This window comes from Scylla paramamosain, chromosome 35 (assembly GCF_035594125.1).
Source record: "Scylla paramamosain isolate STU-SP2022 chromosome 35, ASM3559412v1, whole genome shotgun sequence".
In the NCBI taxonomy this organism is placed as follows: Eukaryota; Metazoa; Arthropoda; class Malacostraca; order Decapoda; family Portunidae; genus Scylla; species Scylla paramamosain.
Window position 1 is genome coordinate 16281664 of NC_087185.1, and position 12500 is coordinate 16294163.

At 42.5% G+C, this 12500-nt stretch overlaps 1 protein-coding gene across 1 annotated transcript in view; it reads right to left on the minus strand.

Annotated features, from left to right (window-relative positions):
• The window catches only part of LOC135090697 (uncharacterized), a 26905-nt gene that overhangs the window by 5924 nt on the left and 8481 nt on the right, over positions 1-12500 (minus strand). The window contains exons 2-6 of the mRNA XM_063987699.1: positions 9346-9454; positions 8257-8468; positions 7748-7883; positions 7016-7281; positions 934-1090 (exon numbers count right to left, since the gene is read on the minus strand). Coding sequence (XP_063843769.1) covers positions 934-1090; positions 7016-7281; positions 7748-7883; positions 8257-8468; positions 9346-9421 — 847 coding nt within the window. The 5' untranslated portion in view covers positions 9422-9454. The remainder of the gene's footprint in view (positions 1-933; positions 1091-7015; positions 7282-7747; positions 7884-8256; positions 8469-9345; positions 9455-12500) is intronic.

A 12500-nucleotide genomic window follows, 5' to 3' on the forward strand; every position in this document is an offset into this window, starting at 1 on the left:
AAGCCATGTCAGGCAGAGTTACACGTTTCCAGCGCAAATGTTTAGCACTGGGGGTCCTCTCGCGCCACACAAGTGAAATTCAGACGCAAAAGACAACACCAGCACAAATAAATCCTTCCAATATTTTCGCTAGGGTAATCAAAGGAATATTTCCAAGGCCTACCAAGGCTAAAGGAAGGCATATATTTAAGCGCTTAGCCTCGTATTTTGAAACGGTTTGGTCTCTCATAAGGAGTATTTTAAAGACCACAGAAATAATAAGTTCTCAGTAGTGTTTCTCCAGCTAGTGATACAGAATCCGTATTAACCCTTTAAGTACCACAACATTAGTTCACTTTCACCATTACAAAAGCTTATTGACTTTAACATGATTTTGTTGTAATGAAGGCATTAAAAATTACCTCTAGCTACTCATCAAGTAACATTATACCTCCGTTTACTCCTTTCCTAATTAACAGCAAGTAATTTCTGAACCTTAGAAAGTCTCTGGTACTGAAAGCGTTAAACTATCACTGGAATCATGAAAACCTTTTGAAAACTGTTTCTTTTACTATCACCTGTTAAAAGTAATCCTGACTAGACAGAGGTGTGAGAATGTGGTCTTTAGTATTACATATCCTGGTTTAAACACACGTTCCTTTCACTACCCACAGTCCGGCTTTCACTGCACCACCGCCATGCGCCATCCGGCCAAAGCAGCTTAGGTCGGTCATTTCCACAGATAAAACCTCGCTCATTTAACCTCTGCCTTTTTGCCACATTAATTACTTCCCCCTCATGATGCGCTCCCTACGGCCACGTCAGGAGCTGGGGAACTAAACCTTCACGCCTACACTCCTTAAAAAAACATACCCACCTTATCCCCTTGAGCACCTAAGGGACTTTCCTCACCTGATCACCTGTGGCTATAATCAAAAGGTTTAATTGACTCACCTGAAGAGAACCACCCGAAGCCTGCAGGTTGGGGATGGTCCGCGTGTACGAGGGTGAGGTTAGCAGTGCGGTGGTACACGTGGGAGATGCTGACGTGGCAGGAGAGAGTCATGACACCCCGCCCCAGCCACGACTCCTGCACCTCCACCTCCAGCTCCTGACGGGGGGAAGGAGGAGCGAAGTGAGTGAGTGAGTGCTCCTAACGGGAAGGGGAGGAGGGGGAGGGGGAGAGGAATGAGTGAGTGAGTGAGTGAGTGAGTGAATGAATGATATCTCGACTCCACCTCCAGCTCCTGACGGGGGGAGTAAAGGAATGAGTAAGTGAATGAGTGAATGAGTGACTTAAGTATGAATGATTAAATAAATGCATGTATGAATGAATGGATCTATGTATAAGAAGATGAGTGAGTGAGTGTAAGTATGCATGCAAGAATGAATGAATGAATGAATGAATGAATGAATGAATGAATGAAAGAATGAAAGGACACGTGCATGAATAACTGAACGAACGAAGAAATCTATCCACAAGTGAGCGAATGAACGAATGAATAACTGAATAATAAATGAATGAATAAATAGATGAATGCAGGAAAATAATCAATGAAAAAAAAGACAACAAATGAATCCATAAAAATAACACTCAGACAAAAAAAAAAAAAAAAAAGAAGAAAAAAATAGAAAGAAAAGAAAAAAATATTACTCTGCCAACTACCCCGAACAACCTTAACAGCTGACAAGTTAACAACAGCACCACGAGATCCCTGCTTGAGTGAGTAACTACATGACTGGCGGTCCTTGTCTGAGAGAGAGAGTTACGTTCAATTACGAGGCCTGTTAAAAAGTACAGGTAAGACAGGTGAGCCTGACAGGTGGCGAAGTTTCGACATGATTAAGGGAAAGAGAAGGAGCAGGATAGGTTATGAATCACGACGGAAAAGATTCACTGATTGATTTAAGAGTCTTACGAACGAGGTCATAAGGTCATAGGGAGGAAATAGAAGGAGGAAAGGTTATACAATGAGGAGGAGGAGGAAAGGTTAATGAGAGATTGTGAGAGATAGGAGGTAAATAGAGAGGAGAATCGCTAAGGAGAGAAGAGAAGGTTTGTGAGGACAGAGAGAAGATATTAGAGAATGGAATTGAGAGAGAGGCTGGAGAGATGGAGAGAGATGGAGAGAGAGAGAGAGAGAGAGAGAGAGAGAGAGAGAGAGAGAGAGAGAGAGAGAGAGAGAGAGAGAGAGAGAGAGAGAGAGAGAGAGAGAGAGGGATAATGTACAACAAAGATGAAAAGCAGAAAGGGAGATGAGAGGAGGAGAACAAGAGAAGAAGTCATGAGGAAGAATAGAGGAATAAAGACAGGAGGAAGCAGAGGAGGAAGGGAGGAAATAAAAAGGTAACAGAGGAGGCAACGAAGTGTAAAGAAAAGGAAGAAGAGGTGAGTAAGACGAGAGAGAGAGAGAGAGAGAGAGAGAGAGAGAGAGAGAGAGAGAGAGAGAGAGAGAGAGAGAGAGAGAGAGAGAGAGAGAGAGAGAGAGAGAGAGAGTAAGAAGGTCAGGCACATCGTGAATTGCAGAATGAGCGAGAAAACAAAGGAATGAGAGAGAGAGAGAGAGAGAGAGAGAGAGAGAGAGAGAGAGAGAGAGAGAGAGAGAGAGAGAGAGAGAGAGAGAGAGAGTCAGTGAGGAAGTGAATATCATAGAAGAAATCAGGAAGGTTAGAAGAAAGGAAGAAAGGGAAGAAGGAAGGAAGGAAGGGAAGAAGGAAGGAAGGAAGGAAGGAAGAAAGAGAGAAAGAAAAGAAATAAGTAAAACAAAGAAATCAGAAAAGACAGACGGAAGGAAAGAAAAAAAAGAAGGGAGGAAGGAAGGAGAGGTGAAAGGACGCAAAGACGGAAGGAAGGAAGGAAGGAAGGAAGGAAGGAAGAGAAGAAAGAGGGAAGGAAAGGAGAGGTAGTAAACTTACATCTGGAAAAGAATGACTACGAGAGAGAGAATCAAGAAAGACGAATGGAGGAGGAGGAGGAGGTGAGAGTAAAGCAAGGAGGGAATTAAGGAATGAATGAAGAAAGGGAAAGAAGAGAGAAATTAGGAAGCGAGCGGGAAGGAAAGAAAGAATAACAGTGAGAACAAGAGACTGAATCAGGAGAGAGAGAGGAGGAGATAAGAAGATAAGTATATGAAGAGAGAAAGGAAAAAAAAAATAGGAAAGAAAAGAAGAAATGAACAAAGAAAGATAGTAAGAAGGAAATGAATGAATGACTGGATAAATGAGTGAAGAAAGAAGGGAAAGAAGGAAGGAAGGAAGGAAGGAAGGAAAAGAAAAAAACTCGGAAAACAACAATGATAAAGAGAAGAATATGAGGAAGGAAGGACGAAGAAGAGGCGAGAGAGAAAATGAATAAAGGGAGGAAGAAAAGAAGGAAGAAAAAAAAAGTAGCAGCAATAACAACGAAAGTGGGAATCACGACGGACGAAGAGCAGGAGAAGAAAGCGAATAAAGGAAGAAGAAGGAAGGAAGGAAGGAAGAAAGGAAGAAAAGAAGGAAGGAAAAGAAGGAAAAACAAAAACAATAACAACGAAATACGAGAACGAAGAATAGGAGAAAAAAAGGGTGAATGAAGCAAGGGGAGGAAGAGGAAGAAGAAAAAAAGAAAGAAAGAAAGAAAGAAAGAAAGAAAGAAAGAAAGAAAGAAAGAAAAGAAAGCAGAAAAAACAATAACAACGAAGTATGAGGAAGGAGCGTATAAAAAAAAAGGTGAATGAAGGACTGGAAGAAAAGAATTCAGGAAGAAAGGCAAATAGAAAAAAAGAAAGAAAGAAAGAAAGAAAGAAAGAGAAAAGAAATAAACAACAAAAATAGCGAAAGACGAGGAGGAAGAAGAAGAAGAAAGTAGGAGAGTGGATAAAAGGAGGATAGGAAAACAGGAAGGCAAGAAGATAGGAAGGAAGAAAGAAAGGAAGGAAGATAAAGGAAGAAAGAACAATAACAGAGAAAGACGAAGAGTAGAAGGGAGGAGAAGAGTGAATAAAAGGAGGACATGAAGACAGGAAGACAAGAAGGAAGGAAGGAAGGAGGATAAAGAAAAAAAAAATAGCAACGAAGAGTAGAAGAGAGGAGGAGAGTGAATGAAAGGTCAGAAAGGCAGGAAGGCAGGAAGGAAGGAAGGAAGGAAGGAAGGAAGGCAGGGGTGGGTGGTAGTAAACTCATGTCGTAACCGTGCCTCACGCCCACCGTTACGGGTCGCCACCTCATTATTACGCCGCGTCAGGTAATTGGATAATTGCTTCAGTTTATCATCAGACAGAGAGACAAGTTGCGGCTCCGTCCTCCGCTGACTGCCTGCAAGGACCTACCGTCTTTCCTCCTCATCACTATCCTCCTTCCTCTCCTCCTCATCATCATCTCCCTCCTCCTCCTCCTCCTCCTCCTCCTCCTCTTCCTTCTACTCGTTTCCCTCTATACTTATTCCCTGGCTTTCATATTTCTCCTCCTCCTCCTCTTCCTCTTCTTCCTTCTCCTCCTTGTCCTAATTCTCTTCTTCCTCTCCACTTTCTTCTGTTTCTTTTTTTTCCTTCTTCCTTATTATCATCTTCCTTCTACTCATTTGCTCTAAGTCTTCCTTGTTTTGTTATTTCTTCTCTTTCTTCTCCTCTTCTTCTTCCTCCTCCTTCTCTTCCTAGACATATTTATCCTGTTCAGCGTCTTCTCACGTTTCTTCTTATTCCTTCTCAACATTCTCCTCCTCCTCCTACTTCTCCTCCTCCTCCTCCTCCTCCTCCTCCTCTTCCTTCTCTTTCCCCTTCTTCCAACACGCGATTCTTCTTCTCCTTGTTCCTTCTCATCACCATCAATCTTCTCTTCGCCATCCTTTTGCTCCTTCCCTCATCTTCCTCCTCCTCCTCTTCTTCCTTCTCCTACTACTGGGGTCTCAGTTTTCATCATTTCCAGCCTCATAATTTTCAGTACTTATCCCCCATAGTATATTCTTATTTTCAATGCTTATATCTCGACGGTCAGTGTATTCATTCAATAACGTTATATTCCATCACATGTGAATCCCGCATTTTATTCTCTCATCACCCTGGTTGGATTTTCAGTGTAATTGCCACATCGTTTCGTGTTCTGCTTCCCTCACACGTGTTCTCAGTCGTTGGTCTTTCCTGGCTTCTATCACAAGCGCTGTCTGTCTTCATCTCCGCCCTCTCCTCGTGCAAGTAACTCCTATTTATCTGTGTAGCAAGTTGACAAAACACTCACAGGCAACTACTCATACTTACACTCACTTACACACCTACACAGATACACAGATAGACGGATAGATAGATAGAGAAACAGATAGACAGATACTTTACTGACCACAAACCTGATAAAAATACATAAAATAAAAATGTCTTGATAAATATAACATGAATGATCCAAGTATAAATTCAAGTATATCACGGAAGTGTATGGCATGAACGTGGTGCAGGTACCGTGAAAAGGCAAACGAAGCGCACTGACACACAATCTACACACAAACACACACACTCAAACATTCCATAAGACCAAAGCCTGTATTCTTAATTAAACGCATTGTTCTCTCATTGGGATTGTCGTCAAAAGCTGATTAGGCAGGTTTGAATGAGTATTTTTTTCAATAATGTATAATCCTTGTTAAATTATCAATGGGGTACTGTTTTAAACGCTTTGTTCTCTCATTAGGATTGTTTTGAAAAGCCACAGACATGATTAGCTAGGTTTCCATGAGTGTTTTTTTTTTTTCCTATAATGTGTAATTCTTGTTAAACTATCAATAGAGTAATTCTTTAAACGCCACAGACATGACTAGTTTGGTTTTCATGGTTATTTTTCCTTAATGTGTAAAGCTAAGCTATCAAGAATCATGAAAACATCCTTTAAAACTGTAATAATTTCCGGTATAGCTTGTTATCACACGTGAAGGCCTTTTTGCAGCTTCCCCTATGTTCTTATATCAAAGCTGTCAAAGTTCTCAATAACAAGAATCTAAATAAAAATCCACCTCTACCTTACTTATCTGCAGCACAACACACACACCCTTCTATTCAAAAAGTGTGCCCGGGTGTTTGATTTGTGTGTGTTTGTATTGGTATTCATCCCCCAGCCTTCCCTAGCCCTCACTGCGCCGCCGCATCGCATTCACTACCCCGGTGTGCACTTCACTGTCACTGCACCTCACAATTCAACACTTTCACGCCTGTGTCGCTGATATTAATAACTTGCAATTTATGGCTCCAGCACTTTCAATTTTTTTTCATAGACACTTTTTTCCCCCAATACAAAATATCCATTGCCTTTCGTAAATTTAGATCATGCATATGTTGAAAGATTTACACCGCGGACGTGCTCATTATTAAGGTATTTTTTAGCGTTATTTATTAATATTGCGTGTACTGTGTGTTCTCCCGCGTATCTAATCAATGTATCATCATAAAGACTGGTGGGAGAGTGAACGTCGATAGCGCGCCGATAAACACAGCCATGACACACCTCTCCCGCTCCCGTAAAACACCGCGTTAACATTTGGTGTCCATCATGCTAGTGTTTTATAAGCTGCGCCACCTCGGGGAAACCACGGACACGCGAGCACACACACACACACACACACACACGGTCTTATATCTTATTTTTTTTCTGTCCATTTGTCTCTCGTACACTAATATCAATAAAACTAGTCACTCTAATCTCTCTCTCTCTCTCTCTCTCTCTCTCTCTCTCTCTCTCCTCTCTCTCCTCTCTCTCTCTCTCCTCTCTCTCTCTATCTGTGTGTGTGTGTGTGTGTGTGTGTGTGTATGTGGAATAGAAAACAATGTACAGACGAGAGGCGTGTGGGGCAGAGGCGTGTGTAGCTAAGTCCCAGGCCACAGCCAGTCTTCCAGGGGGCGTGGCGGAGGCAGTAAACACACACCACCCTTAAAACAAAACCGTAGTGAACCAGGGAAACGTGTGGAATGTCTATCACTTGGGGGAAGGTTTGGGAAGAGAAGAAGGAGGAAGAGAATGCGTGACTGGGCTTAGACTTGTTCAGCCTTGCCTGGACTTTCGTGGCCTCGTCTGGACTTACCGACATCTGTGCGTGGCGTCCATCCTGGTCCGTGTGGTGCGTGTTGTGCAGGCGGGCGTGCGGGGGCGGCTGCAAGGAGTGGTTTAAGGTCCACGTGATGTTAGCGGGTGGGTGAGATGGCCCTGCTTCGCATCTCGCCATCACAATATCACCCGGTCTAACTCTGGTGTTCCCGAGCCTCTCCACAGACTGCTCCCCCGCCCCGCCGCCCACCATGCCCGCGCCCCGCACCACGCCCATCACCTCGGGGCCCCACGCAGGAACATCTGAGAGTGGAAAGTGAGGTGAATATGATTTTTAGAGATAATTTCGTGATTTTTTTTTTTTTTTGGTGTTTTCCTGGTTTATTTACAGTTATTTCTCTCTCTCTCTCTCTCTCTCTCTCTCTCTCTCTCTCTCTCTCTCTCTCTCTCTCTCTCTCTCTGCTCCTTGTTTTTCTTATTAGTCTCTCTTTTATCCCAAGGTCTGTTTCTCTCCTCTTTCTTCGGTTGTGTTTCCATTCTTCCTTACTTTCCTTTAAACCTCTCCTTCCTTCCTTCCTTCCTTCCTTCCTTCATTCCTTCCTTCCATCCTTCCTTTCTCCTTCCGTGAAATCAGTTGTAGCATTTTTCTGTCTTTCTCTAAAGGGCAAAGAGTCGCGTGTAAATCTTTCTCACTCCCAATCTCACTCTCTCTCTCTCTCTCTCTCTCTCTCTCTCTCTCTCTCTCTCTCTCTCTCTCTCTCCTACTCACCTACTACTGTCATGTTCTCTGCCTTATCGTCCGTTTCAAAGTAGGGTTTGTCACTCATCACCTCGCACCTGAACATGCCTGAAGCGGCCCTTGTGAGTCCCGTCAGCCGCACAGACCCCTCCGAGCTGCCCTCCTCCTGCCTCCCCGTCAGCGCCGCAGTCAGGAGATAAAGAGATATTTCCATGTATTAGGTGACGTGAGGTGCTTTTGTGTGTGCTGAGAGAGAGAGAGAGAGAGAGAGAGAGAGAGAGAGAGAGAGAGAGAGAGAGAGAGAGAGAGAGAGAGGGGGGGGAGACGGGGATTATGACAATACAAGGAAAGGGAAATCATAATTTTACACACACACACACACACACACACACACACACACACACACACACACACACAAAGACACTCAAATACTGCACGTGAATATAAGGAGATACACACACACGCACAAACACACACACACACACGCACACACAACACACACACACACAGACAGACAGACAAAGAGCCCAGATACTCACATCTACATGAATATAAGGGATGTCATACACCCTCACTTGTTTCTCTCTCTTCGGTATATACTCGTAAAACTGATTCACGTCCCTGTACCATTTGAGAGAGTACAGCGGGTCGTGCCTCTCAACATTCTGCTCGTAGTTACACACCAGTTGCACGGACGACCCAGAGACGACTACCCGAGGCACCTGTACCCCGGAGAGTCTCAGCCCACGACCTGCCCCCGCCGCCGCCGCCGTCAGGAGCGTCAGGAGAGGAAGCGTGTTGGGGTGTGTTAGTATATTAGATGGCTCGCTGCTTGGTATTGTGTTTTTTGTGTGCGTACAGGTGTGTGGGATGTGGCCAGGGAGTGTACGAGTGTTGGGGTGTTGGGCTGTTGCGGTGGCGGTGCTGGTTGTTGTTGATGTTGTTGTTGTTGTTGTTGTTGTTGTTGTTGTTGTTGTTGTTGTTGTTGTTGTTGTTGTTGTTGTTGTTGCCGCTGCTATTGCTGCTGCTGCTGCTGCTGCTGTTGTTTTTGTTGTTATTGTAATAATAGTGACAGCGGCAATAACAGCAGCAGCAGTAATGGTAGTAGTAGTAGTAGTAGTAGTAGTAGTAGTAGTAGTAGTAGTAGTAGTAGTAGTAGTAGTAGTAATAGTAGCAGCAGCAGCAGTAGCAGCAGCAATGGCAGTAGTAATATATAGTAAGTAACAACGACAGCATTAGTATCATGAGTAACACAACCAGCAGCAATAGGAACTGGGAAGCAATAAAACAATAACCGTAAAATCATAACATGAGAGAGTGCACCTGCCGCTACAGACAATGAATAAAGTAACAAACAACACCAAAGTGACACTAGCAACACGACGCGACGGGGAAAGATTTGAGTCTAGGGATCATATTCTGAAACATTTCTGCGCTGCATCTCCACAACTTTCAAAAGGCTCAAGTTACACCAGTTTTTAAGGGTGTTGTTATGGTCCTAGCGACGGATAAACAAAATTTCTGCATCATTAACAAGAGAAACAGCCTTAAAAACCCAGTAATTCATCTATATGGCCTTTGAAAATAGCCTAGAGAGTAGCTGGGCACTAGGAGACATAGATACTTACCCCTGGCAGCGAGTAGCAGCAGGAGGAGGAGGAGCAGAAGGCCCAGAGGCGTGGAGGAGCTCTGGGGGAGCCTCATCCTGCGACAGGCGGCACTCCCTCACGCAGCGACCTGAAGGAGAACAGATAACATTTTTATTACCGGGGAAACTGATAAAGAAAGGTACATTGTTTTGATATTTTCTTTAAGTGTGGCATGGTTTGTTGTGTCAGATATCTTGTTCTTCTTCTCTTCTTCTTCTCTTTCTTCTTCCTCTTCTTTCTCCTCGTCCTCCTCGTCCTTCTCCTAAAGCTACGTAGTAAGTAACAGGTGCTTACATGGCTAGTCTTTGTTCTTTCTCTGTGTTCGTTTGTGTTGTGAATGCTAAAAGTAGGTTAGGTTAGTTTAGGTTAGGTTAGATTTTCAAGAGAAGGTGGATAAATTATAACCAACGATATGCTAAAGTTAAGTTAGGTTAAGTTAGGTTAGGTTAGATTAGATTACGTTATGCTAGTTCAGGTTCAGTTAGGTTTTCAAGAGGAGGTAAAATGAGTTACAGTCCGTGAATGCTACTGTACAATATATATGCGTTCTTTATGAGTATTCTACAGATCTTGATTGTTTCGCCTGACCAGTACAGTTACTTGCTCATAAGGTATCCTGCATGAACAAATCTTTATGAGGCTTTCTACATAAATTCTTATAAACAAATATCGTATGTGAAAATAAATCATATTAGTAGGAAAACATTCTTAAGTGCAAAACGTTTTACTTATAAAATATAGAAAAATTGTTAATAGGTAATTTGCATGTTAATTTACGAGAGAGAGAGAGAGAGAGAGAGAGAGAGAGAGAGAGAGAGAGAGAGAGAGAGAGAGAGAGAGAGAGAGAGAGAGATTAAGGGAAAGCATAAGATGGGAAAAGCAGTGGGGGTAATGAGGGCCACTCGTGTGAAGTGCATGAGGAAGATTTAAATGAATAATGAGTGGATATCATTGTACAACCAGTTTGAAAGCTTCCAATTTGTAGGAGACAAATAACACATAAAACAAAATTGCTTGATTATTACTAGATTTTTTTGGGGGTCCAGATCTCTCTCTCTCTCTCTCTCTCTCTCTCTCTCTCTCTCTCTCTCTCTCTCTCTCTCTCTCTCTCTCTCTCTCTCTCTCTCTCTCTCTCTCTAACTGTTGGCAGAAGAAACGCGCCATCAGAAATTATGTAGATTCTGTGTGTGTGTGTGTATGTGTGTGTGTGTGTGTGTGTGTGTGTGTGTGTGTGTGTGTGTGTGTGTGTGTGTGTGTGTCATTAACTTTATCTCAGTGTCAGAGAACATCATTTAATTTGTGGTTTGTGTAAGTTTCAGAGAACTTCGGATAATACAACAGAATGATGATAAATGGGATAAGGGAAGAGACTGAGGGAGAGGAAAGAAAGAAAAGAGAGGAATAGAAAAAAAGAGAGAGAGAGGGAGAAAGAAAAGAAAGAAAACGGTGCAAGAGGATTATGGGGAATTACATGATAAGACTATGATAAACGCCAAGTTGAAAATGACGAAGATGGTAAGAGAGAAAAAAAGAAAAAAGAATAGAAAGAAAACTGTAGATCAGAATGAATGAATTGTAATAAGATAGAGACGTAGAAAGACAGAGAACAAAAATAACTAAAAATAAATAAGAAAGGACGGAAAAAAAAAAATTATCAAAAGCTATAAAAAAAGAATGAAAATAGTAACGAATAAGAAAGAAAGATGATGAAGGAAGACAGTATGGGAAAAAAAGAATAAGGACTGTAGAAGTGAACGAGAGAGAGAGAGAGAGAGAGAGAGAGAGAGAGAGAGAGAGAGAGAGAGAGAGAGAGAGAGAGAGAGAGAGAGAGTAATAAAGATGAGAATGGATAATGAAGCGCCGAGACAGAAGGTAACGTAGGGGTAATGGTGATGAACTTGCCCGGAGGATCACGCTGCCAGACCAGGTGTGCCGTTACCTCTAATCACCTTACCTGTCAGGGACACTTTTGCACTCAACTTAATTAACGCAGAGACACTCACACACACGCACGCACACACGCACACATACACACACACACTATTACTCGTATACATAAATGATTGTTTACACTCCACACATAAAACAAATGTACGTGCAGACAGACGTACGTACATTCACACACACGCCATGTCATTCCTGCGCTAATATATGTTTATTCATTGTCTATCCCATTTTCATAATTCAACGCACGTGTTTACAAGTCATTATAATTATTCAAAATATTTAGTGATTTCAGTAACGCATAAAGCACAGGTAAATATATTATCCGGTAATGTGTCTTCCCAATTGTTTTATGAATTAATTTACGCAATTTACGCCAGCACTTTGTTAGCTTGGCATGTAGCATTTACCCACTTTTTTTTTCCCTTTTATTTTACTCGCATTTCGATTACGTAACACACACACACACACACACACACACACACACACACACACACGTGCAGGATAATGTAAATTCTTCCTTTTTTCAGTCAGAACACAGCTGCACAAACACAGAATTTATGCACTTAAGACACACACACACACACACACACACACACACACACACACACACACACACACACACACACACACACACACACACACACACACACACACACACACACACACACACACACACACACACAGCATCTCAGAGACACCCTTCAGGAAGTTTACACGCGTGAAACACAGTGTATAAAGGCAACGGTTAGTCGTCAGCAGTAAGTGATGTGTCCTTGGCTCTCTCTCTCTCTCTCTCTCTCTCTCTCTCTCTCTCTCTCTCTCTCTCTCTCTCTCTCTCTCTCTCTCTCTCTTGTCTTATTTTGACTCCTTGTTGATTCATCCTCTTCCTCTTCTTCTCCACTTCATTCTCTTCCTCCTCTTTCGTCTCTTGCATTCCTCCTTCTCTCCTTGTCTTTATTTCTTTTCCTCCGTCTCTCCACATATCTCTTCTTTCCTCTTTCCTTCTTTTCTCTTATTTTGTTCTGTTTTTGTCAGCTTTCATGTCTCTTACTGTGTTCTTTGAATTGCCACTTATCTCGTTTTCATCTGTCTGTGTGTCTGTCTGTCTGCCTCTATCCGTTCATTCCATATTCACACAACTACAACTCTCACTGTTTCATCACCATCATCATCATCATCATCATCAT